The following is a 27,880-nucleotide window of genomic DNA, read 5'->3' as shown; positions in this document are numbered from 1 at the left end:
GAAGTGAGGTCCCTGCACTTTGCCACATCAGCATCACCTAGAAACTTGTAGAAATGCAAATTTGGGAGCCCCAATCCAGGCCGACTGAATTAGAAACTTGGGGGGGCAGGGCCTAGCAATCTGTGTTTCCACAAACCCTCCAGGGGATTCTGATACACTCAGGTTTCAAAACCACCGCAGGTTTCTCCATGTCAGCAATATTGCCACTGTGGGCCCCTAGCTCTGTGTTGTTGGGGCGGGTGGGGCTGTTCTGTGGAGAATATTTAGCAGTTTCTCTGGTTTCTAGCCTCTGGAAGGCTACAGTAGCAACACCCCTCCTTTGCTGTCCCCCCTACACCCCTGTTGTTACAAACCCAAATATTTCCACAAACACACATGTACGAGGTAGTATGTACATCAGTGTTTGGAGGGAGAGGTAAGAAACTGATAAAAGTGATTGACCTTGGGTGGTAGGATATGGGTTGAGGGGAATTTGGAGCCTTTATCTAGTATGTTTCTGTTGTGTGTTTGAGCTTTTACCATGTGTATTGTTGAAACAAATTTCCAGGCTCATAATGGAACAGCTCCTGCCTGGGTGCCACACGAGCACATTGAAACTTAACTAAACCTCTGTGTCCTGGAAACACCTTCGATCCAGCCAGCCAATCCCAAGGGCCAAGCCAACTCTGCACCTTCTCCCTTCAAACAAGGGTGACCACGTGGCCCCAATCATATATCTTTTATTCATTCCATCCTTGTTCTATATTCTTTACCCTATATGTTCTCTGCGGACTGCCCCATGTTGCTGTTCTCCAAAAGGAAACTTTACTCATGAAGTGTTCGAGTTTGATTGTATCACCTAAATATAATTGTCTTTTATCATTTGTTAGTTTGTAACATAATCTTGGGGAAGAAATATTTTTAAAAGACATAGACTGAAAAGTGGAAAATGGTTTTCTTTAGTACAATCCTGATACCAAGTGTGGGTTTTCCACACCAGCAAGCCATTCTCAGACGCCAGCTGGATGTCCTTCATTCCAACTGGACTCTGGCACTACCAACCCGGACAGACTGGCCTCCCTCTCCTGTCAGATGCCAATCACAAATGCAGGTTGTCACCTGTGCTCCTGACCACCTGGCTATAGATTAAATGTTCCCACAATCCCCACCTTGGGCTCAATTAATACGTTAAAGTGACTCACAGAACTCAGGAAACCAATTTACTTGCAAGATCACAGGCCTATTATAAAAGGATGTAATTCAGAAACAGATTGCAGATGTGCAGGGCGAAGTGTAGAGAAGGGTGCCCAGCCTCCATGCTCTCTGAACACACTGGTCTCCCAGAATCTCCACATGCACCCTGTCCTTTGGGGACTTGATTGGAGGTTCATTACCAAGGTACGACTGCTTATGTCATTGCCCATTGGTGATTAAAGCAAACTCTAGCTCCTCTCTTCTTCACCCCCTTACCCCAAACATGCACATACACATGGTTGGTTCCTCTGGTGACCAGCCCCCAACTTCAGTGTTTCCCAGCACTCATGTCTGGAATATAACAAATGACATCTTTATCACTCTCATCACAGGAAATTCCAAGGATTTCAGGAACTCCATGCAAAAGTCTAATATATATTTCCTGGCCTCCCCTGGTGGTGCAGGCAGTTGAGCGCAGAGCTGTGAAGCTGTCTGCAGGCTCTGCAGGGTGGGTTCGATTCCTGGCCGGCCGGCGAGAAACCCACATGGCACGGCAGACCTCTCCAGTCACGCCCACCGCTCCCCTCAGCAGTGCATTTCAGTCAATTTGCCTTTTCTGTTCCCCACTCTGTCTCTGGTGAATCCTCTCACCCCCCACACTTATGGCCTATACCCCAGTTCTTGAATGCATGCATAAATAAATCTTAAAAAAACACAAATATATATTTCCCATTGTAAATCACATATCGGACTTCTCAGCATTCTTAACACGTGCTAATGTCTTTAATGTTAAAGTGCAGTAAAATCATGAAATGCTGTGCCTGCAGTCACTTTGGGAAGCACTGTTCTGGCCAACGCTACTTCCCAGTCCAGGAAACAGGTAGAGGACATTGTCATAGAAAAATCCATTCTGGACACTTTGCTGAAAGTCCCACTCAGTTGAGAAATGAGCTTTCAGAGAAGACAATTCATTCAGGCAACTTTTGACTGGTCCCCAAGCAATCCATTTTTAAGAAAAGCCCACAGGCAGTGTTGGTCTCTGGCTTGTACCTCCCTTTGCGGATGAATTAATTACCTGTCCCAGGAGCTGGAGGAGAAAGAGTTTGCATTCCACCTTGTCCACTGTTCTGCACCCCATTCTTCACATGGCCTCCCATCCATCGTGGTCCTGGGAATAGGGTCAGCCTCCTGCCTTGCAGGGTCTTTCCTGACTTCTTCACTTTCTGTTCCCACCACATGTTGAGACATATTTTTCTCTCCCTCTTACCTGCTCCTTGTTAGGGGATTAGAAGAGAAGAGGGTTAAATATTTTAAAATCCTGGTGATCAATTTGTTCCTAATTTTCTTTCCTACTTACAGAAAAGATCCTCAGACACACAGAGCACCTAGTGATCAATCTAGTATTTACTAGAAGTTTTAACCAAGCTCACCTTCCAAGGCTTGCTGCCCAGCAGTTAGCAGAGGTCATTCTGCAGTCACAAACAGATTGAGTCCCAATCATCTCTTCCTTTATGAAATGAGTCCACATCAAAGGCTCATAACAGTGCCCAGCATATGGTGCCAGCTGTATTTTAGCTATTATTATATCATCATACTTTGCATTCAACCTTCTTCACTATTTGCTAGTCTCTGGAATTACTGAGATTTTTAATTAATATATTTATACTATGGTTAATTGAAAATAAAGTCTCAATGATAGACGAAGAGTTTACAAGATAATCAAAGTGAGGGTTTGAACCCAGGAAGCAGTTCAAAATAGTTTTTACTCTGTCAGAGCTGTTTCAGTAAACACAAGTTTGAATTTAGTTTATACAGGTAGGAAGAGTGAGTACAGACTTTTAAGAATGCAGTTATTCTTGATAGTAGGGACTTCCAGTACTAAGTTGTCCTGATCTAAAGATATGTGGATGCAGAGGAAGGACTTACTTTCTTAAAATAAGCATTAGTCCCTCAGATGCTTGGATGTCAGGCGAGGCAAATTAGCTTTATGTTTTTGAAAGTAAATGACAAATATAAGATGGAAAATTGTAGAAAAACACCTTGATGTCAACAAAATTTTTGTCAATGACTCACAATAGCTTATGTAAGCTAAAACTTATTTAAAAGTTACTGAAGCCTAAATAACTTTAGCTTCCATGAGCTGAAGGCAAATTCAATTGGGTTGATTTAACAGGTTAAAGCAGAAAGACCACTATGGTCGTTCTCAGCCCAGTTGCTCTTGAGTATCACCTGGAGAGATAGGTGTCAGGTGTCAGTGCTGATACACTCAGGGACTCTGGGAGGGCCTAGGCATGCTGTAGCCCCACATCCTACATGAGGGCTGAGTTCATAGTGGACACACCTACTATTTGCTGCAAAGAGTGAAAACAGACAAGCAGGTGAGACATCGATGTCTGCAGAGTTGGGGCCTGAGAAGCAGAGTAAAGTTGATTGTCATTTACCTCAAAGGAAAATAGCCCTGCCATACTTGGTAGAAAATACTGGAAGACTTGACATGGGTAGAACTTTGACATAACATGGTAGATTCCCTCTGCCCTCCACCCCCACCAAGGAAAACTTGCCTCTACTTCCCTAATGTGCTACCTCATGATTGCACAGGTGCTCCAAGATGGTACTTCAGGATGTCCCCCTGTGGGGTGCTGGGAACCAAAGCCAGCATTTAACAGTAATGAGAGTCAGCCTTTCCTACAGTTGGAAGGAATTAGGGACACAGAGGTTTAGAAACAATTATCTAGAAAATGGAGAAGGAGACACCCAAAATTGGTCAACACAGATCCAAATATGGAATAAGACAAAAACAATAATACAAAGACGGGGCCCGAAGAGTTAGGACAAACAGATCAGTCCGAGGGGGAGAACGTGACATGTGATGTTCTTTCCCCACTTGGCTGTCAGAGGGTCCAGTCAGCTTCCGTGGTTCTGAGGAAAAGGCACTGCAGAAACAGGGGCAGTAATTCATAGGCGCTATTTTTAACACATGCTGTGCAGCTCAGCCCAGCCCCAGGCAGGGCAGCACCTCTGGCTCCTGCAGAGAAGGTGCTGGTGTGGGGACAGATGTCTGCAGCAGCGCACAAGCAGGTGAGCGGGCGGCCACGTGGTAAGAGCAGACTCCCAGGCTTGCATCTTCTACCCCACTGCCTCCTTCACTGAGAGCAGAGGTCCAAGAGAGGAAGCCCAAGAGAAGACTCCTGGGAAAGTGGTCTGGAAAGGGTTTTTCAGAAAAGGATGTTCAGAGTGTTTCCATGGCTTAGGTCATCGTTGGCCAAAAACCACGTTATTCAATCTTGGATTTATAGCTTTTTCAAAACATTGCAAATGAAGAGATTTCAGTGCTTTTTAAAAGACCTTAGTCAAAAAAGAATGAAATTCTAACAAGTTTCAACTAATTTATTTTAGCCTTCCATCAGGAAAGATGGATATTAGGGAGATGCTAACAAAACTTTTGCTTAACCGGTGAATAAGTGAAGGAACACACACCATGGCTCGGTGGAACCAGCTGTTCCATTCTCCATTCATTATAGTTACTAGCTTTGGGGAAGCACCATTTTTCAGCCATGCTGCCTGCACATTAAAAGCAGCCATCACACTAGGTTGAACTTGGAAACTGACATCTGAATGAACACATCACAGTCTTAAAAAAATATTTTAAATGATGAAATGTTCACTGACCTCAGAAAAACTGCTTATCAACTTTTTATTAACATTTTAAATGCTTTATTTTGTTCTGCCTCATTGAAAACCTCAACCTTATAATGCAATTAAGTAGTGCATGAAATTTTTAAACAGACAGACATATGGTGAAGTCGATTCAAACACTTTGCTAATAAGGGTTTACAACCCAAGTGGTTGGTTATTCAATTTAGAGATAGAAAGGCAGGGATCTATAAAGTCTAGATACTTAAGAACCTTCCTTTCATCTTTTGCTGCCAATTTCAAATTGTCCAAATAACGACCGTCATGCCTGTTGCATTTCCTAACTCTCACATTTCCCTAATCATTTCTAAAGATGGCAGAAAAAATTACACATGGCAGAATGTTTCCTTTATAGGAAATCAAAGGTAATTTTGTGTTGATCTTTTTCCCTAAAATCAGTACAAGGGTCTTCAAAACCCTAAACTTAAAAAAAAGAAATGACTGTCAAGGGCAAAACTGTGCTCAATCATTTCAGGTCCTGTTGCAGCTTTCCTGACTCCAAGTCCACACAGGCAGGGGCGGGGGTGGGGGGTGGGTGCTGGAGAAACCCCTTGGTTTTAACGCATGATAAATTAAGACTCCTGGAGACCCCATATTTCTGGGGAGAACCTGATCTGGGCTTCTTACTATATAGACCAAATTCCATATAGGCTAAATTCTGAAGCAGAATTTTCCTTGCTTTGACTCCAGATAATATGAGAAATGATTCCCTGAACTCTCTGAAATCAAAGCTGGGTGGTGGTTCTACTACTAGGCAGTCAGGGGCCTGGAGATCTACTCTGATCCTGTATCCAGTCATAAAGTGATTCTGAAGCCTCTTCGGCTCCTGCAGTCTTCTATACAATGGGGTGGGAGGTAGTTTTCTAGCATCAAGTAGAAGGTGCCCCCTGGCTTTCTCAGTTTGGGGTTATTCTGAGCACTTCTGAATCCGTGAAGAGAGTTTAGATTTAAGACAATGTAGCCTGTGAATTACTTTGTCACATAGAAAGTCTCTGCCTTTTAATCTGTAGGTTCGGTGCCCTGACGGAGGGGAGCAGATGAAGGGTGAGAGTCCTGGCACTTTCCAGCCTCCAATGTGGCACCAACAGGACTCTCCAGTCAAAATCAGCCTGAGTCTGACCTCAAGGGATCGCTGAACACACACGTGACGGAGCACCTCCACGCAGTGACACTTGCGTGCATGCCATCACCCAGGTCAGGCAGGCTCCAGGTCACTGTGGTGGCTTGTTCCATGTCAACATGGTTAAGCCACACTCCCTATGGCATCCTTCCCCAGTGGGTTCTAAGTTGGAACTGGCTCAAAGATGTGCTTGTGTGAAATTTGGAGGGCAAACCTGAAGGCAGGGGCTGTTTTGGTCCAGAGGTCAGCTGGTCAAATGGTGAGGACAGATGCAGATTCCTGGTCGGGCGACTGGTCCTCATTTTCCTCTGCTCCACCTCCAGCTCTTCCTCCAGCGTTGCCCTTGTGTGCTGACCTAAGGCGGGCCCAGACCTACCACTCCACACGGGGCTGCAGATGCATGCACATGGCCCTCCCGGAAGCCGCCTGCCCAGGCCCAATGCGGCATCCATGTGTTTCCCAAATGGACTAACGTGCCTTCTCAACTCACGCGCCTCCTGCGCCTTCTCTTCTCAGCTTCCCACACACACACAGTTGTTTGGTGTAACAAATCCTGCGCCCACAGCACTCAGAGTAGCTCTTCTCCAACCAGACACACATCCCCAAAGGGCACAGCTCCCCCAGACTGAAATGTTCTCTGTAAAGTGTCTTCTTACTCTATGTAATAATGTACCTCTCAAGGGTTCATACTGTCTTAAGTCTAAGGTGACATAAATGGTACCAAATGACAATTTTCAGGAATGCATGTGAAAATAGTTGTGTTGGAAGAAAACAGAAACTTAAATGGGTTTAAAACTTTGCCTCTGAGAAGGCTTGGGCGGTGCTGAGTTGGTTCTGTCTTTGTCCTTCCCTGGCTAAGTGACAGCTGGGGATCGTGCAATTGGCATCCACAGCCTCTTGTCAAGTCCTCCCTGCCCTGGGCAGTTTCAGCACAGCACCGGCCGCACATGCCCTGGCCGCGAGACCTCATGACTGGTCTCACCAGTGTTGCTCACTCACACCCTGGGGACAGGAGTCACATTAACAGCACGCGGCAACCACACTGGGACAGAAGATCAGTACCCCTGGCGCCTTCACTGCAGTAGGTGACACTCACACTGACCCGAGGTGCAGGGGGCATTCCTTTACTCTTGTGCTCAAAAGTGAAAACCCAGGGGCCTCCTTGGTGGCATAAGGGGTTAAGTCCTAGCACTATGAAGCTATCAGCAGCCACTACAGCACAAGTTTGATCCCGGCCAGGGAGCTAATCCATATGATGCAGCAGACTTCTCCTGTCTCACCTGCTCTCAGCAGTGTATTTCAGTAGATCCACCTACCTGGTCCCCACTCTGTCTCTGGTGAATCCTCTCACCCCCTGCACCTCTAGCCGACACCTCAGCTCTTGCATGCATAAATCTTTTTTCAAAAAGGTGAAAACCCAAACTTTAAAAAAAAAAAACTGAACACCATGCAAGTGTGGACATGAAGTCTTTGTTTTATTGCTTTCTTGTTTTTTATTTAATGCAGAGTCAGTGGTTTTGAGTGACAGTAACAAGATGCCCAAATTCAACATCAACATTCAGACAGGAAAGGACGTGGAAAACAGCCCTCAAATGTTAACTCCTCCAGCTGAATCTGGCGGAACAGCTCGGGATCAAGGGGTGACGTCTTGATTTAGGAAGGGAACTGTGACCCGCTGACACGGCAGTCCCAAAAGTCCGCTGAGTGTTAGGCACTGGGAGTGGTACCATAAACTCCCGACAGGGCTAATGATCCCATATGAAAATCCCTTTGGGCTTAAGAAGGCCCCTCCCTTGAGAGGATCAAAGAAACTCCTGTAGAATAGAAGTGGTCACACTGATGAAGACCAGAGTGTTTCTGCTGTTGGAGAAGTGATAGGTGCTCACAGTTCTTCCCTCACCCGGGCCTTTGTGGGGAAATCGCCCTTTCAGATCAGTGAGGCCTCACTGTGGTGGTGGGCACCAGGGTGAAGGTGAGCAGCTTTAGCTTGTTAAAGGCACAGGGACCTCAACCTCCTGCAGGAGGGGGTTGCTACATTGTGAGTTGTGTTCAAGACACATTGTGCCTCTGAGAAACTGCTCTCAACTGGCCTGATCCCTTTCCTGAAAGGCCCACAATCTCTGGCACCCTTGAAAATCCTGATGTGCAACTGCTAATGCTACAAAGAATCAGATTTCCCTAGGGAAAGGCTCAAAAGGACACACAGCTGCATCACCTGCCACATCTGCAGACAGGGACACACGCTATGCCATACGGATATGAACCACCACCAAGAAATACCTCAGACAGCAAGTGCGGGTCACACGCCAGTAGAACCTGGGGGAGCCCGAAGAATGAACTTTCCCCAAAACATTTATTAAGGATTTTGTTCAGTATGTCAGAGCTAAGCACAAAGTGCATGAACATACTATTTAAAAAAGAAAAAAACAAAAAACAAAAACAAAACTTCATCAAGCACTAAAGACAGTGATCAAATTCAAGATGCCAGATTTAAGTACATCACTTTCAGTCTCTGCCCAGGGTCATCCCAGGCATCCGTAACAAAAGTGGACGAGGGCCAGCTGTGCCCGGTCAGAGAGGCTGAGGGTATAGTCTCTTTGGAAGAATGACCGACCCACATCTTTGCCAAAGAAAGCACCTGTGGCCCTTCCAGCTTCTGAGAAATTCTACAGTGTTACGAATGCTCCTCACAACTGCAGTGAAAAAGGAAACGACAAGGAAATAGAAAGGTGTGTTTATTCCTGTCCATGCCATCTAGATCTATGAATACAGCAATGAGGACTGGAGAAGGAGTGAATCAGGACCTAAACAACAACAAAAGCACTGGGACGTTCGCCCCCCTGAAATGCAAGTTTTCCTTCAGAAGAATCTGCATGCTGGCGAGCCAGTCTCCTCCCTGAGCAGCTCTCGTCACGCTTCCTTCTTCTGCCAGCATCTTCTGTCTCTCAGTGAAGTCCTGGCCAGTGTTAGGGTGGCGTCCCAGCATCTCTGGAGCTGTGCACTGGAAGGGGCTGTCCCTGTGCGGTCAGTCACCCGCGGGCCCGGGCTGCACACAGTCAGGCCCTGGACCACTCAGCTCTGCAGTCTGCCTCCGGAGCTGCTCCACCGTCTGCAACAGGGCTGACCTCTCCAGCTCCAAGGCCAGGGTAGCCTGCTTCAGCTTGCTTTCACTAGTCAGGAGCTTCTCAACCGTGGCTTCGAGGCTTTGGAGTCTACCATTCGCCACCTGAAAGATACAAGAAGACATGAGATTGTAAATGCCAAGTGGCGACTCACAGGGGATTCCCCGTGCTGGGGAATCCACTGGCCGGTGATGGTGACACTTTGGCGCCATGTCTTAGCAGAGCCCAGTCTAAGTGGACACCCAGTAAGACATTCCCCAGCTCTCCATAGGTAAGCTGGGCCGCCTGCAGGCCCTGCAGCATTTCCTTCCCCTGCTCTTCTGGAAACCATGTGTTGTGTGGGAGGCAGGTGTCCAAGTCACCCAACACAGAGGACAGATCTCACATGGTCAAATGATGTGCCGTGGAGAAGGGGGGACACTTCTGGACAGAGACTTCTGCTGTACTAAGTCACAGAAGACACGGACCTCAGTCTATTTTGACTAATAATACATAGATTCACATGTACAAATTGATTTCAGACTAGCTGTAAAAATAGTTCCCATGTGCAGGCCGATGTGGCAATAGCTCCATAATCTGAAATTCTTTCTATTTTCCTTGGAGTTAGAAGACATCACCATGCCAAGCAATGTGGCCTGTCCCTGGACACGTGGGGGACTTAGCACGTCAAGTGTTCTGCTAAGAGGTTCCTATTAACAGTCTCACGGCCTTGTCACCACCACAAAGGTCAGCGCTGCTCTCACTCCCAGCCCTCCGTGTCCCCACCACGAGCACACGGCAAGTGTCAGGTGGACAGACAGAACTTCTCCCCGCTTCTCTCTAGCAACTGACCGTCCCCTCCCTAATCTACTCGGGCAAGTGTCCCAGACAAGTGAGCTGGGTGTACTGAAGCTGCAGCATTTCCTGAGAAAAATCGCAGAAAACTCTGACCTTTCGGTTGCCAACCCCATGACCTTCCTGGCCTAACCCTCAGCTCGCAGCTACGTCCTATCGTGCTCGGGTCACTGGCTTGGTGGGTTGGTGCTACCTCATCCGTCTAGTCCCCACTTATTTTAGTGGGAAAAACGGTACTTCTATCACACAGATTACTTTTTTACATTTTCTAAACAGGGCAAGTTTTTTGAACAAGACAACACACGTGCCAGAAAGGCAACTCATGACTCAAAGTCTAGCTCTGACTGTGCCACTAGATCCCTGGAAAGAGGAGAGAAAAAGAACAGGATCTTGTTCATCAGCTTTGCAGGCAAGGGTCATGCTCAGTGTATATTCTGGGCTCTGCCTTTGGCACCTCCCAATCCCCTGTGGTCAAGGACCAGGCTGGGCCCCGCCTCATCTGCACGAAGGCCTGCTCGCTCTGCAGCCTGGTGGCCTTGCGAGGGGCAGTCACAGATTCAGCCGCGAGCTGTTCTCCATGAATGTCAGGTCTGCTCAAGGGGAAGGGAGCCCTTCCACTGAAGAGAGCAAATTGCACCCCACACGTGGGGCTGGCCTCCCTGGCACCCAGTTCAGTGTGGGCCCTCAACAATCTCGGGATTACCGTGACAAAGGAACCTCCGTTATCACTGCACAGCGTGCGGGAGCTCTAACCATGGCCTTACTATGCTGCCACTCCAAACGGGCTCTACCCTTTGGTCTCCAGCTGCTGGACTTTTCTTTTAATACAACGTCCTTAAGTGTTTAACAGGAAAATACATGGGACTTTGCTATGTGTAACAAAGATCTGAACAAAAGTAGAAAACAAATTGATTTTGGTATTTTGGCAAAAACAGAGATTTACGTCAGAAAATTAGATGTATGTTATATTGAATACCTATATATCCTTGGATCAATGGCAAATCCTTATGATTGATCCATTTATCCCTTTCTTTTTCACAGGGAATAATGAGGAAACAATAGGTAAGCACCCACAAATCCACCCCCCCCCATTCCAAGTCTTGGAGAGCAGCAGTGCCTTACGCGTCTTAGCAGCCCCTGGCACCCGGCACAGCAAGGACACGTCTATACTTGTGGACTGGCACAGGCTGCTGTCCCAAAGGTCACCTCTGGAAGTTCAGAGCCATGTGGGCAAAAGCAAGACCACTCCTACGAGAACAACTGTAAATACCTGTCACGGTCAGATGCACCTTTTTTCGAGGAAGGTAGATTTCTGAGCACAACTGCCACGTAAAATTATTCTCCTTCCTTCATCACCAAAAAAACCACATGGGCATTAGCCCAATAAAATGAACCTTTTACCTGTGTACTGCTTATCTTAACGAGCCACATGCTTCAAATGCTAATCTGAGCTGTCAGAAATGTCTCCATTAGGTGATATTTCAGGAACCTACTGGTTGTTTGGAAGCCATTTAAAATTACCACCAACACTGGATACTCTTACAGGCCAGAAAAGGCTCTTTTGCCCTGGAGTCTTGCCTTTAGATCACAGCTGGGACGTCCTGGGGAAATTGTACCCAGGCACGTTTTCAGTTAGAGCATCTCAATCTTGGGGAAGGAAAGAAGCTAAATTTCCCACCATGGCTGGTAGTTAGGACTGGGTAGGGAAAGCATTTTGTATTTGTTCCTCTTTTAGAAAATATCTTCTCAGTCTGCTGGGATAAATCACCGCTGGGAGGAATGCATTTTAGACAAGGGTTGATTTACTAGGCTTTCAAATGTTGGCCTTTCTCGCTGCTAAGCTTGTGTCTGCAAAGCTGCAACTTTCTATCAAGAAAGCAGATTTAGATCAGGACAGAAAACTTACTCTATGGCTAGCCCAGGAATGACAGAAAACACATATTTCAGGAGCAAATACATGTTTTCTTCCACAGCATTTAAAAATATTATTTTTTAACACCCCAAACAATTTAACACTGACATTACCACCCATTTATGAAGCCGATTATATGGTTACTTTGTTCTTGTCCTGGTCTCACTGATGAGGGCATCCTACTGAGTAGTCTCAGTCTACCCAGGGTGACAAGATGGAAGGGGCCAGTGCTGGGTCTGACAAGGTCCAGGTCTCAGGACTGCTCCACGGAACTGGCCCCATCTCAAGCTCTGACATGTGTCAGGGGCTGCCTTTCTACTATATGTCCTCATCTACATTTAACCATGTTAAAACGGAAGCTTCTAGAAAGGAGAGCTGTATCCTTCACTAATCAACCCTATGCACTGACACCAAGGACTCCAAATGATTATTGTAAGCTCTGGTTCATTTCCTTAGGTAGATTTCTGCTTCACTTTTCCCTCTGAATCTCCCTTTGTGGACCTCGTGTGTTCCTTCATGGGAGCTAAAAGTCTTTGATTCTCTCATCGCTACTCAAAGCACAATTGCTGGCATTCAGCTGACACTGCCTCAGCATCCTGAACCCAAGTTCATCCCTGGGCCTTTCTCCCTAGAAGGCTAAGTGCAGAATCAGCTTCTCAGAAAACTTGAAGGACGGTCTGACCTCAGCAAAGGGTAATCTGTCTGCTCCCAAATAAAAAGGATCAATTCTCCTGGGGTACCTTTGATCCTAACTATAAACAAAGCAGGAAGAGAAAGGTCCTGTGGTCATGGGAAAACCCAGTCTGCTGGAGCCTTTGGTGAGTTAATGAACTACCCTGCACCCGGGGTCCAGGAAGCTGCTTTGTAAACAGGCTTTACCTGCAGTTGTTCAAGGAGGTCAAGGTTCTGTTTGCGTAAGCTGCTGTTGGTTTTCTCTAATTTCTCCATTCTTTGGTTGTCACTGAGAGGAGAGGAATCGATAAGTTCTTCTTGAAGCACATGGTACTCAACTTCATAAGCCTGTAACTGTTTAGAGATGTCCATCTCAAACACCTGTCAGATAGAGGGCAGTCATCAGGCAATGAAAATGAGAAAAATCTCACGCACACACACACGCACAAACTCACACACAACTATGTCAACGAGCAGTCACTAAGCACACACTTGGTGGCTGGGATTATTAGTGAGAAATAAGGCAGGACTTTATACTGAGATGGTAGTAGTTTTATCTGGGATGAAAGGACAGAAGAGGCACTTAGAAATAAGACTAAAATAAGTGTGGGTCTCTCATACTCATTTTCCAACAGGCATACTTTTATTTTTTTAAAGGTTTATAAAAATTTATTTTTGGTTCCTATTTTAGTACTTATTTCCTTTTTCTCTGAAAATTCTATTAGGTTAGATACACCAACTATGGGTCAAAGGGAGAAAAAAACCAAACAAAAGACTCAGAGCCCTATTCGCCCAGTCACCGAGTCAAAGTTTAATTATAGTTCAGTTGGGTTTTGAGAGTTACAAGAACAGCTAAGTAATGGAACTGTTTACTAAAAATCCCTCCTTTGCACACAAGATATGCAGAAATGAGCCAAAAGCCCAAATGTCACCCACACAGATGAGTGAATATGAAACAATGCCTGGGTTGCCTTCCTTCCTATAATAGTATAATAGTGATGAAAAAAGCCACCCGTGTGAAAAACAACCTGGCCCGAATGAGTGACGGAGCTGTTCTTGCTGTACTTTCTCTCAGTGGGTGAGCCTGGCGGACGCAGGCCTGGGAAGGGGTCACAAGGCAGAGGCTGTGCCACCCACAGCTTCTCTGCCTTTGTTTCTGGCACAAGCTCATGCGACTGTGGCTCTCTGCAGAGTGACACCCCAACACAGATCTTGCTGGCGGGGAGGGTGGGTGAGGGATTCAGTTCCTACATAAAGAAAGCCAGTATGGTCAGAACATTTAGAAAATGAAGCTAGACTTCACAAGAGCAGAAACTGACTTGTCATTGCTATTTCCTTAAAAAACTCCAAAGTTTTTAAAATCAATGAAAAACTCATTTCCCCTGATGGTACCCTATTAGCGCTCACAAATGGGTGAGTCCCATCTTCCCTGAAAACAGTTTTCAAAAACCATGTTTACTTTCTCACCATTCTCAACAATCTTATTTTCTCTTCCCTATGATTAATTTTTCAGCTTTCTGGTTTTCAATTCAATGCGTAACAGTAATTAGGCACACAGTCATTCTCTGTCTGAAAACGAATGCCCACTGTACTGTTGAGTGTGGGTAAGCAGTTTACTGTATTGATCTAATACTGTGTGGCCCTCAGAGTGACTGGAGGTCAGCAGGGATCGATACCTCCATTTTACAGTTAAGAAAACGGACTCCGAGGCTTTGAGCCTACGCTCCAATCAGCCTCCGCTGCAGACTCGCTGCATGACCTTGAACAAGATGCCTGACCTCTCTCGGCCTCAGTACCTGGTCTCTAACAAGGGGGATTACATTTACCTCCCAGCAGAGCTGAGACTACACGAGACAACTCCAGGAAGTTTCCATGCAGCTAAGGGATCTGCTTCCACACCCTTGTCAGGAAACTGTCACATTCAACCTTGTGCTTCAGCAAAATCACAAAGGATGCCACATCATGGACCTTCAGAAAAGCTCAGAGTAAAACCCACACACATTAAACCCGGGATTGCTGCAGAATGCATGTGTAATGATAAATGAGGTGCAGAATAAAGGTCACACACAGAGTTAACTTTTTTTTCCTCCCACAAAGATTTATTTCTAAAAGCGCTCCTAACCTGGAAAACCTGCGAATAAAACCTCTGGCCTTTTACACAGATTGATGATCTGCGCTAAGGTTAACGGCTCTCAGCTGTACCCAAAGCTGCACATGCTTTTTCCCGGCCCCCATTAATCCCAAGGGGCCATCCTGGAGCATAACTATCTCAGCTTAATTGCATCACTACCTCCTGATGCCAAAACACTTACAGGCCCTGATTTTGCAGTTATGCCCCAGAATTTATCCCAAACCATGGCGGTATGTGGCTGGTCCTCAAGCAACGCTTTTTCAAATTGCTATATATTCTTCATAACTGTAACCCTAAGTGGCTTCATGGAATTCTACCAAGTGGACATATAACCAGGTTAATACATTCATTAAGTGTTGGGTATCTTGTTACATGCAAATTTTTGTTATAAATGACAACTGTAAACATCCTGGAACATATGGTTTTTCCCAAATTTTGGATTATTTCCTAAGGATACATTCCAAGAAATGGGATTACTAAATCAAGGGGTATGAATATTTTACTGGCTTGTGATACAAATTGCCAAGTTGCTTCCCAAATGGGAATAATCAACGTGCAATGCCGTCAGCAACATACCAACGTGCCAGACACAGTATATCCTTGACACTGGGTACTGGCATTAAAAATTTTCATTTTGTTAATCTAGTAGGTAAAGCATTATATGTTATTTAAATTATGCATGAAGCTAAATATTTTCCCAGATATTTGTTTATGGAAGGACCTCCTCCCTCAGTGGGTTGTCCACGTTCTTGGCTACAGGGAATCTTAGTGTCTCTGCAGTCTGTGGACACTGAACAGTGAAGCCACTAACTCTGAGGTCTGCACAACTAGCCACAAACTTTCTACCTGCCCAGCCTCCAACCTGACCCCACTCTGTTGGTCTCAGTGGCATACGAAGGGCTGGAGAGTGGAGAGTGTGCCCTAGGGATTGACAATAAGGGGGCGCAGTGTCTGCAGTGAATTTAAAAGCAATAATAAACGCAGCTGAAAGTAGGTCTGCTTTTTATTATCACCACATGCGAGCAATTCTAAACAACGACGTGGTAAAATACTCCTCTCCAACAGCACTGACTGGCCTTTAAAAAAATAAATAAATAAATAAAAAACCACCCGTCCTTAACAGCGCAAACTGCCCAAGCAGCGAGAGCTCCTCCCACTGTGACTTTAGGGGCATCTCCGGACAAAAAAACCTTGTTAAGATTCTAGTTTCTGTCTTACAAGCCCAACTGGAACAGGGAGTTGTCCAGTGTGTTTATAACAAAGTGGCCCACGGGGAACTCTTCAAGTGTTCACATGTGTGTGAAGCCCCTGGGGATCTTGGTAAAAATGCAGGTTCTGACTCAGCACATCTGGGATGGGGGTCCAGCTCCTGCTTTTCTAACAGTGCTACTTTCTAATGCCCTCCTAGGTGGGCGGCTAGGGCCGGGGCCACACTCTCACTAAGAGCCCAAAGGCTGTGGCAAACAGGCTGTTTGTCTCCCAAAGTCCCTTCCTTCAGTCCTGCTCTCCCTTGCCTGCACTGTGGCAGGAACAGAACCCCGACCACCTTTTCTCCATGCAGGGTTCCCTCTCCTTGGGTCAAAGGAAATTTATAGCTAATATTCAATAGACAGCTAAGTCACACTAAGGTGTCAGAGACCCTTGTCCTTCTGCCCTGGACTGTGTGGCTGCTCCCAGTCTGGCCACCTAGAGCCAGCACTCTGAGCTACTTTCTGTCAGGGATGCAGGCTATGACCTAGCTGTTCAAGCGGAGGCTATCAATACAGGGATGGCTGTCACAGAGGGCCACTCAGACCCCACGATCCACACCCGGTCAATTGCAGGAAGGCATCAGTCACTGCTGCTCTGTGGATCTCCAGGATCTGTGCCCAGGGGTTCTCTAAGGCTGCAGAGGGATTGCACCGCACCTCGTGGCACGTGTGGGCACAGACCGGTTTAGGTAACTACAGCTGCTGTTTGCTGTTTGCCCCAGCAGTCACAGAATGTAGATGAATGTGATGAGAGCTCTAAGGAGGTAATGAGTATGTATAGATACCAGAAATTAAGAGCCAAAAGGACAGAGAATTCAGTATTGCTATCCAGGTAAAATATGGAAAACTGTGATGAAATGACCCCCAGAGGCACTTGGTGGTATTGCATAGCCGCTCCTGCAGCGAAAGGACAGCGCTGGAAACCCCACCGAAAGAACTCCCACATTGCAGCAGGGACACTGCAGGACAGTTAACGACTTTTAGCTCCTGGTTCCTCGTGGATTAAAAGCACCTATCCTCTCGGGAAAGCGGTCATGATGAAATGAGATCACGGATATATATAGATTCCCACAGAGCCTGGCAAGAAGGAGGGACTCAACAAGCCAAAGCTATTCACATGGGAGGATGGTGCCAGGGAAGTAAAATACAGAGATGCACAGCCTATCAATTAGCTACAGAAGCAAGTGCACAGAGCACGCTTTCATACAGGCACTTAAAATGTGCAGGATGCAAATAAAACTCAGGATGAAACCCTCTCTCTTTCCAGACCAGATTTGCTTCTAGTTCTATGGCTCAACACCTAAGGTGGAGTAGCAAATTAAATCACAAATGCTGCATCTCGGTGCAATCCACCTGAGTCCTCTTGGAGGGTCAAAAATCCTCACAATAAGGATTTGTACCTTAAAAAAACTATTTCATTATTTTGCTAGTTCGTTAACTGCTCTCTGTTATCATTATATTTGGAGCAGGTGAGGTAATACTGGAGGTCTGACTGCTGACTCTGCAGTGTCTGATGCAGAAATCTCTTGCAGCCATTCTTAGCTACCCAGCCTCTAGCACTTCCAGGAGTGACCTCACCCTGTGCTAAGCAGCTCAGTCCTTCAGAGTGAGCAATCACTCCTGGACGATTCTTCCTTATACGGAATCAAAATCTGCTCCCACCCCTAAGCCAGATCATTTAACTGGTCTCGTTTTAATTCCTGGCTCAATTCACCCAATAGCCCTGAACATTTCAGAGTAATGGGCCAACTGTACACAGAAGCCAGAGGTGCTAAAACCACCTAAATTCTATTTTAAAAAGAATTCATGGGACCAACTTGAAGAATATTGATAGGACCCCTCTATCACCATTTTTCTAAGCAAAGAATTGCTTTTAGAAAACTCCACTTAATGCCATTCAGCATAAAAAATCAAAACACTCATTTTCCAAAAGCCTACACCAAAAAAAATGTGTATCTTTCAGAACACAAACTTGGGGCGGAGCTCTTCATTACAATAAACTTCTGGGAGTCTGTGCCAGCCAGCACGGCGGAAGGTCACTGCAGTGTTACCTCACGGCATCTCACCACTACACTCACACACGCACACGCTCAGACCTCAGACATGCATTTCACAATGGAACACATTTATTTGCCATGTGCCTCCTGCAGGCCAGCAGGAAATAGGTCCTGCTCAATAAAAAAAAAAAAGTGTCTACACATCCAGGGTTACTTTGGCTTTTGGAAAATTCCAGCTAAACCATACCTGACTGATGGTCTTTTCCATCTGCACCAGGCCCAGGTTGGGTAGTGTGCTTTTTATAAAGTCAACTATAGTTTCTAGGTTTTCATGTTGCAGAATCAAGGGCTTATGGCTTCCCAACAGACTTAAAGCCACTTTAAATATGACCTCTGATCCCTGAAGAAAGATCATATCTGGGAAAACACAGAAAAGCAGAAAGTTAAAACCAAACCAGTTTCTGATGAAATCCTACCCCACTTCCTTTTCCACACATCATTGGGCAGGGTGGTGGGAAACACAGTCCCAAATGGCAAACTTTATTTCCTTTTCAAAAGCCTGATATTTTGGGTTGTTAAGACAATATTGCGAATACTGAAAGGAAAAAAAACCACAAGATTTTTGTCAGATTCAGATAAATCTTTTTATTGCTCAAGAAACTTATTCAATTCAAACAGGCTCAAAAGTGAAATTGAGAAAAAGAAAAATTTTATTAGTTGTTTTAATCAGGCATGCTCTGGATTTAGGAAAGGAGTTATAACTAAACCATGTTTAAATGAGTACAATTAAGAGTTCTATATGGCATCCGAAACTAAGGTAGAGTAAGTGAAAATAATGCCTGTTTCCTCTGGAAAAGAGGTTGAATGACAAATTGTCTAAAGATTGGAAAAAGTCTACACAATTGCAAAAGTACAGTATTCAATATGAGCATACTGAATTTTAGCATAATGATGGAGTAAAAATCACTGTTACCGCTAAGGAATCAAAAGCCCTCATCAGAGTTATTTCCTAGTTCTTGATATTTTTTTTTTTAGATTGGCAAATGTTAATGATCCATACACTGATTGTACACAGTAAGGAGGGCAAGTGCCTGAAATACCAGGGGAAGCAGCCAACCCAGCCTTGGCTACACCCTCATCACAGAGCTGAAGTCACTTGAGAAAGAGAATCAAATGCCTGGGGGCACAGTCACAGGAGTTGGGTGGCTAAATTCAGGCAACTGAAATAACAGCTTAAGAAAAAATACGATTTTAAAAATGAGAATATGAATCTAATTAGAGGCAAAATTTCCTTGCTTGCTCTCTTCTTTTTAGCAGCAGGATAATGGAAAAGACGAAGTTGTAAATTTCATCAGGTCACGGAAGACAAAAGCAGTGAGAGGAAGACTCCCCAGACTGTGCCTCTCTGGGTGGTTTCGTGCAAATGACATGCAAATGCCACTTAGAAACAGGAGAGCAGGGGTTGGTTGCTGCTGGGCACATGGGAAAGGTGCCTGGCCAGACCCAGGTACCACAGGTGCTCATGACCCTCACGAAGGCCTTAACCTGGCCAGGTGCCAAGTGGGGAGCAGCACTAGGCTGCAGGGATCAGGCCACCCTGAGAGCTCTGGGTCCTCGCTGTCTGCATAAACACCATAACTGCTCAGGAGCAGGGTGGCCCCAGAAAGCTGGGAAGGAGGGAGGCCACCTCCTCCTTCGGTCTAGCTGTACAGGCCGGGAAGACAAATGAGAGAACTGACTGTATCTCTGAAATTTGTGTTCCTTAGGGGAAGCATTGTATGTATGCAGGCAGGGCTATGCCAAGGTCTGGCTTTATAAAATACAGTCTATCCAAACTATTCACCACTACAGAAAATAAAAACATCAAAAATAGCACTAAAATTAAGATGTATTTTTAAGCAAAAATGACAATCTCCAAAAACAAAATATATTTCAAATTTCTGTAAGACTTCCTTTCAGTAGGTGAATACTCACAGCAGAACAAAAATTAGTGGCACCTATCAGAATAGATATAAAGATACTTTGTGCAGGGATCTTAGAACCCACTGACAAGCTAGAGCTCACTACCTTTAGTCTCTGAGGAATACGTATCTTAAAATTAGATATAGAACTGCCTCCAAGTCAATTAAATAATTACTGAGGAACCTTCATGAGCATCATCAAACATGCACTCCACATCAGCAGTCACTTTAGTAACAGGTCTTCCAAGTTTTATTCCTTTAGGAATTATACATCTATTTCCTATCACTCTAATTCAGACTTTTCTAGACTGTATGGGGGGGGGGGAGGAAGCTTGGAGAGGTGTTGTGTTTTTAACTTTTTTTGTATGTTTAAAAAAAAAAAAAAACAAAATAGGGCCTCCCCGGTGGCGCAGCGGTTGAGCGCTGGGTTGAGAAGCTGCCCGCGGCCTCTGGGGCGCAGGTTCGATCCCTGGCTGCTCCCGGCCACCGGAGGAGGGTCCCACATGGCGCGCAGACCTCTCCTGCCGCCCGCTGCTCCCCTCAGCAGTGTACTTCGGTCCTTCTGCCTGCTCTGCTCCCCGCTCTGGCTCTGGTGAATTCTCTCACCCTCCCGCGCTTCTGACTGTACCCAGTGCTTGTATAAACAAAAACAAACAAACAAATAAATAAATAAAACATGCCTCTATTAAAAAAAAAAAAAAAAACAACAAAATAGAACCCTGGAAATTATTTCATGAAGTCTGGTTATAGTTAGTACAATAAAAAAGAAACGCTCTTTGCTAATGCTATTCTCAACACCTCAAGAGCATTCTTATCTGCTCAGAAGCTGCTCTGAGATAGCAAACATTCACCAAATAGCTGATAAATACCAGGCACCGTGCTGGGCACTAAGCTATGACTAAAGCATGAAGAATGGCAGAGATAAGAGAAGAAAAAAGTCTAAGGCAATGTGACTGCTGAAACCAGTCTCGAAGAACCAATAGAAAACTGGAGAGTAAGAAGACAGGGAATAACAACACTGAGCAGAAGGAAAGCAAGGTGTAAATGCAGAGGTGGAGGGAGCCCCATCACATGCAGGAGCCCGAAGAGTGTGTGAGGGCAGAGCCCTGGCTCTGTGGGGCAAAGCGCAGGCAGATTCACCAAGGGCTTTCTCCCAGGTTCTCAACCCCAAGGGATTTCTACCCCTGGGACTTTACCCAGAGCAGAGCCCCAGCCTTCCCTCCTCCACCAGGAAGCCCCTCGTGCACAGGCTTTCTGCATTACTGAGGCTGGGAGAGCTCAGCCCCAGAAGCTTCCCTGGTGACAGGAAGGGGGATGGAGGAAGAAGAGAAGGACCCCACTCAAGCAAGGAGTTCATCTGGGTGCACAATGATGGACTCTGTCTGAAGGGGTGAAGGAAGGACCCCTCAAAGCTGTGCTTGGAGGAACTTCTAAATTTATATGACTACACTTGAGGGCAACATTTATATCCTTTAAATGATTAGTACCTTTTTTCCTCTTTAGAAAATTAAAAATTTAAACATGTTTTTAATAATAGTTAAGAAAAATGGTACCAATCATCCCACTGTCCCAACCCAAGTAGTTTCCTTTTTGCCCCACTGTCCAATCCTTTCACATTTACATTCTGGAAATAAAACACACGAAAACCAAAACCAATAATCTTCTTGGAAAAGTAAATTTCCCTGCACTCCGAAATCACTGCACACGTAAGTGCCCTGCTGGACCCCCCATCACCCCCTGCCCCCCAGCAGCACTGCAGCACCAGGCTCCCAGCACGGTGACCAAGCTTCCTTTCTGCCTCATCCCTTTCTTTCTTCTCCCCTTTTTCAAGTCACCTAGAAACAGGCATAGGGTTTTATGAGGCAGGAAGTAGAAGGAACCTTACATTCAGCTGACTCCACCACTTTGCAAATTATTTGCTGAGAACACCACAAATAACTCCTTTCCTTTGAAGACACTTCAGCAGCCCTGTTATTGTGTTCACAGGTACTGGAACTCTATTTGAAACTCCCCATGATATAAAAGTGCAATTTTCCTATGGGGGGAAATGATAAATGCAAAATACACAGCCAGGAAGAGAACACCTATTTTCCCAGCCCCCGTTGTCATTGTCAAGTGCAATCCTTTCACTTTCTCTGGAAGGTGGTAATCTTCCAGGTGATACCCCACATTCCTACTGGGAATGGACAGGAGGGAAGTGGAGGCGGGGAACATCCCTGCAGCAGAACAGCACCAACAGCTTTTGCAAAAATTCACTTCATGGCCACTGCGTCATGTCATCTGAGGAGCCATTTTTCCTGGCCACATAAAAATCTTGGTTTTTCAGTCTATTTTCATCCTAAAGCCTCTCTGACTCCTTCTCTGTATTACAAGTGACTTCTGTGATTTTTGCCAAACCTCTGGTTTTGACACTCTACCTGCTCTCTCATCTGCCTGGCAGCGCATCCTACAGGAACATCAGGAGCCTAACAGCGCAGCCTCCTCGTGAGGAGCAAGCAAGGTCCTGTTGTGCAGATTTTTCCCCCAAAGATAAGATCAGAAGATGAGCAAAGCAAGCATCTCCCCCAGGAGTCCTCCATATACCCAACTGGATAGGAGGAGGCTTCTTCACGCTATGCGACCCCCAGACAGAATCACGGACATTCAGAAAAGCATGATAGCTACATGAGGGTAAAGGTATGTCCATAACTGGCTGCCGTCCCAAGGAGCATACATGGCACATTCCAATTTAACATAGTAAATATTGGGGGCCTCTCTGATGGCACAAGGGGTTAAGCACAGCACTGTGAAGCTAGCTGCAGCCATTGCAGCACGAGTTTGATTCCCCGGCCAGGGAGCTACTCACATGGCACAGAAAACCTCTCCTGACTCGCCCACTGCTCCTCTCAGCAGTGTATTTCAGTAGATCAGCCTATTCTGCTCCCCATTCTGTCTCTGGTGAATCCTCTCATGCCCTGCACCTCTGGCCTGTACCCCAGTTCTGGCCTATACCCCAGTAAACCTTTTTTTAAAAAAATAAAATAGTAAATATTTTATTGATAAGATGTCATTTCATTCCATGTCATTCTGTTACAATGTTGGTGAGAAAAAAAAAAAAATCCTGGCCTCCACGAAATGAGATGAAGTTACTGGAGGACCTGCCTTCATTATATGTTGTTTTGCTTAAAGTCACAGTTTCCAAGAACCTATCAATGACATTGTGCTTAATTCAAGTAAGCTTGTGAATTAATATATGAGCTATGCTGACTGAGAGCTAAGAATCCTTTACTTACATATAAAATGGTGAATAGTTAACAAAGGTCCATTTGTTTACAGGGCTTATCCAGCCCTAAAGGCTTATAATGAAATGGGCTTCAGGCCAGAAAAGACTCCAGTGTATGAAGGGCAGGTTTTAGATTTGAAACTAAGCTACCTACCATATCATGGAGCACGGTTCAAGTCACCAATGGGAAATACAGAAATGGTTTTTCAAAATATATCTTTTATATGAAATATTCTATTAAGATGGTTTTAATGAAATGGGTTGTACAAAAAAACCCCAGCAGTTTTCACAATATGAGTGGCTGTCTTGTATTCCCACTTCCTTCCTATAATCTGAAGAGACCTAAACCCTCACTCGGCTGGGCATGAACCCTCTTAGTACAGCCGGGGTTCACGGGATCCTGGAATTACACAGACCCTGGCATCTTCATGCATAATGCAGAAGACACTCCACGACCCACCACAGACTACACAATAGAGAAAAATAGCCTGCTTTTACTGGCTTTAGCTCTTAATTTATGAAGTCATTAAAATGAACTTCACGGAGTTCCAAGTATTCTGCAACAGAAGGGCCAAAGCAGCTTGTTCATGCCTCTTAGCCACTGAGGCCGCCTAAGGGAAGACTTTTTCCTAGAACTTTTAGAGTCTTAGAGCTCCAGACCTATTATCTGCAGGCAGTCACTCCAGGTCCTGTGGACTTGGGGTAGGGGTGAGGTTGGGGTAGGGGTGAGGCAGTAATGACTCAGCCCCTCCTGCACAAATCCCTTTGTAAAAATTTTCTCTCAGGGTGTGAAGTGATGTGATGTTTGAGCTGCTTTCAAATCACAAACTGCACTCCATCCTTTCCCTTTCAATCCATGCCACTCCGTTACCCAGTTTGAAAAATATGCTAAACAATCAGGAGAAAATATAAGGCAGGTTAATGATCATCTTTTAATTTCCAAAGTAAGTAAAAAACATAGGCTAAAGTATAAAGCTAGAGATATTGTTTCTGTGACTCTTTCGTCAGTAAATTAAGCACACAATGTTGAGTATTCTAGTTATTCTTTTAATTTTGGCAGTTATTTTTTTTTTAATTTATGGTATAAAACCTTCATGAAATCTCACTAATGATTTGTTTAACCAGTTTTTATTATCCGTTTTATTTAAATAATTGTATTTTAGGGCCTCCCTGGTGGCATAGGGGTTATTAAAGTCTCAGTGCCGTCAAGCTATTGCCAGCCATTGCGGCACGAGTTCAATCCCCAGCCAGGGAGTTACCCACATGGCGCAGCAGACCTCTCCTGTCTCACCTGCTGCTCCCCTCAGCAGTGTATTTCAGTCAACCCGCCTGTTCTGTTCCCCACTCTGTCTCTGGCGAAAGCTCTCACCCCCCACACCTCTGGCCTGTACCCCAGTTCTTGTATGCATAAATAAATGTTTTAAAAAATACAATAAAGAACCTGAACTGTTCAAACTGTCTTTTCATTTTGAAGTAGGGAAAATGATACCGAGCTGACAGAGCCCAGGTGTGCTCACTCCCGGCATCCAGGAGATGCTGCCCCCGTTCCGCCCCCGGGGGCCTGGAGACTCTGCACTGAACACCTATACAACTGAGATAGAGACCGTCCCCTCGAATAGAAAAGAGCCAGCGATATGAGCCGTGGGGGCACAGGGGTGGGGGTGGCGGTGACATCTGGGGAGAGGAGTTGGGGGTAGGTGGGGATGGGGTGCTGTCACCCGCAGAGGCGACACCAAGCCTGGCAACAGAGAACAGAAAGGGAGAGGAGCAGGTGGAGGAGGAGATACAAAGGGAATCCAGAAGTCGCCCGCTGGTAGCTGAAAGGCCACGGCTTACAGCGGCACAGGCCAGAGCCTGCATTGAGGATGATGACTCAAGAGAAACATAGCAGCCACGGGTGCCCCAGCCAAGGCTTACAGATGTCTGCTCTTGGGAGACCAGGTGGTGAGGCAATCTGAGCTAAAGATTTAAATCGCACAAGCTGAAGGCATCTAAGCAGGTCCAGTGATTATCAGACCTCAAGGAATTGACAGTCACACAACACCCAACCCTGACTAAGCTTAGCAGGTAATGGTGCGAAAGATACAGGTACAAAAAGAAGAATCGCCTTGGAGTAACAAGAAATGTTTCTCCTCTAACGTGACCACACTGGTTCTGTGCATATGCTTACCAAAGACTCTGGCCACGAACCCCAGGGGGAACTGAGAGGCAAACACAGTGAGAAACCAGGGGGCGGCGTAGAGGCTGGGGCCGATCTCGTGCTCCTCCAGGTGGTTGTAGAGGTCTCTGTGGTAGTCGTGAAGTAGCCGTGAGAGTTGGTACATCTGGATCTGCAGGGACACAGGTGCATCCGTGTCAGAATTAGACAACCACTATATGCATTAGTGACCTATCCCACTCACAGGGCAGGGGAAGAGGTATCAGAACCTTAAACCTTCTGCATGGTGTATGGTATCCAGTGATCAGCTACTTATCTACCCAACAAGGGCTTCCTAGGGACCTGCTGGAAGGAGCAGCCAGCTAGGTGTGGGCCTAGCATACCGATGCTGGGGCCCCAATCACTTCCTTTTTATTGGCCCCTGTGCTCCTTGGCTAAGAGAATCTAAATGTCTCATGGAAACTTGTCATGAATTCACTTACTAATACACAATCTTAGCAAAACTCAAACCCAGGAGAATTAGAAATATAAAGCCAACTTCTCTGCTAAGAATGGGTTAGGGCATAGCAGGATTCTGCAGAAGGATGCTACTATATCTGTTCACCTAATAAATTTCCTCTGGACTTGCCAAATTACTTAATAGGAGAATAACGTGTCCTAGGGCCAGATGACATAGTTCCCTCCAACACCAACTGAAGCTTTTCTGTATCAAAAAGACTGTCATCACCAAGATCACCAGCCCATACAAAATTCAAAAGTTTCCGTCTTGGATGGCAGCTAAGACTAAACTAAAGCTAACAAATGGAGAAAATGGAGAACCTGATGGCGTATGTGGAAAGTATTCCTCTAAGGCTCTGAAATCACAGCATCTTGGTGGTAAATGCATAAACATGTGCTCCACCATCTAGGAATATTCCTGAAGCAGGATTCAGAGCTCTTCCACCTCCCTGCCAAGCAGCACTTGGTAGGCATTGCTGTGCTTGGTTTTCTTATGATATGACCTGACATCTGTTCACCCAACAAATGCTGACAGGCGTCTACTTCACCTCAAGCACTGTTCTAGGAACTAGGGACGCAGCTCCTCCCCGCCCCTGAGATGTGCTAAGGAAAGTCAGACGTATAAGAACATGATAATTCCAGGCCATTAGTGTGTTATGCAAATGAGATGTGTAACACAGTTGGGAGCACACATGGGGACACATGACATCAAGGTGGCCAGAAAGAGCTTCTCCTGGGATGTGGTATTTGAGCCGAACCCTAAAGGACAAGGGCTGAAGAAGAAGCAGGTGCAGGTGGGAACCCCTGGCAGATGAAGCAGTGAATACAACGGGAGGTAGGAATTTGGTTGCCTGAAGATAGTTTGATGAAGGGTAAAGAGGAGTGTTCGGCAATCAAACAGGCCTGGATTTAAATCCTAGCTTGGCCACTTGCTAGCTGTGTGACCTGGGCAAATTATATAACCTCTCTGAGCCTCAGTTTTCCCATCTATAAATCGAGCCGATAATATATCTTCCTGAGGATTGGAGAGATAAGTACCTGAGAAATAATTAATGTAATGCCTAGAGCAGAGTAAATTCTCAGCAATGACAGCTTTTACAAGGTTAACTGAGGTTAAAGAAGTTCTCTAGGCCTGGACTGTAAACATTTTAGCTTTGGTCTCTGTCAAAGACACAAGGAACGCTCCCTACCTGTAAAATAATCATGTCCGGCCGATACTGTTTCCGCAGTCCCATGTCAAACATCAGAAACTTGAGCATGTGAAACGCCTCTTCCTCGCCCATATGAAGTAGCAAAATGCCTGCTACAAAGCTGAGGCCTTGGCAATATCCCACTTCCTGATCCAGAAGCGAGTAGGCCTTCAAAATGTTGTAAAGTGACAGCTGTCCAGCTCCCAACTGGGCAGAGAAGTATGGATGTGTGGGGAAGGTCCGCCCTGTGAAGATAAGACACACTAGTTGTTACTAAAAAATGAAAACCTATTGGGCCAGCAATCCAGTGTGCTTCAGGCTAAAGCAACAGATTTTTAGAAGGATCATGTCAGAAGTCAGTCACCAACGCTACACCTCGGCTCTGTAAACACGGAAGCTGCTCGATCCTTGTTGGACCCAAGTTCAAAATTCCAAGTCAGCAATTATTCACGTTTTCTGTGGTGGCTCAGGTGAAAGAAATCAGAACTCCCTCTGATACCCCATTATCCACAGGATCCGTCTAGAACAGAAAACTCATCCTTGAAATATCGCTCCATGGAGAGGAGCAGGCAGTCACACCTTCTCCACCACCCTTTCAGGACCATCTGCCTGGGGCCCCGGGCCTCAGGTGCACCCGGTCAGCCTTCCCACACCACACACATCTGCCTGCAAACATCCCGCCACACGCATGCTTCTGCACAGCACAACCTGGGCGGCACTTAGTAACAGAGGAGGAGCAGCTGGTGTTTTCTTTTATACAAAACAATTACTTTCCAGAGAAGGAAGAATAAAAAACTTGACATTCTGATTATTTTCACAAAAAGCTGGCAGCTTTTGTGGCTGATACCTGTCAGACCTCTCTTACCTTCTTCTGGAATGTGCTTGATGGGAAAGTGTGGTTACGGGG

General features: G+C 45.7%; 1 protein-coding gene across 3 annotated transcripts in view; it reads right to left on the bottom strand.

Annotated features, from left to right (window-relative positions):
* Window positions 1-7,447: 7,447 nt before the first annotated feature.
* TBC1D1 (TBC1 domain family member 1) overlaps window positions 7,448-27,880 on the bottom strand; it is a 193,676-nt gene continuing 173,243 nt past the window's right edge. For all 3 annotated transcript variants that reach the window (XM_037529597.2, XM_037529598.2, XM_037529599.2), the window contains 5 exons: window positions 26,974-27,218; window positions 25,298-25,457; window positions 18,152-18,321; window positions 12,734-12,907; window positions 7,448-9,212 (listed from right to left, as the gene is read on the bottom strand). In XM_037529597.2, coding sequence (XP_037385494.1) covers window positions 9,012-9,212; window positions 12,734-12,907; window positions 18,152-18,321; window positions 25,298-25,457; window positions 26,974-27,218 — 950 coding nt within the window. In that variant the 3' untranslated portion in view covers window positions 7,448-9,011. The remainder of the gene's footprint in view (window positions 9,213-12,733; window positions 12,908-18,151; window positions 18,322-25,297; window positions 25,458-26,973; window positions 27,219-27,880) is intronic.

The sequence above is a fragment of the Talpa occidentalis genome, unplaced genomic scaffold, assembly GCF_014898055.3.
Source record: "Talpa occidentalis isolate TD23 unplaced genomic scaffold, MPIMG_talOcc4v2.1 talOcc4.6, whole genome shotgun sequence".
Lineage (NCBI taxonomy): Eukaryota > Metazoa > Chordata > Mammalia > Eulipotyphla > Talpidae > Talpa > Talpa occidentalis.
This window is presented reverse-complemented; position numbering and strand designations above follow the sequence as displayed.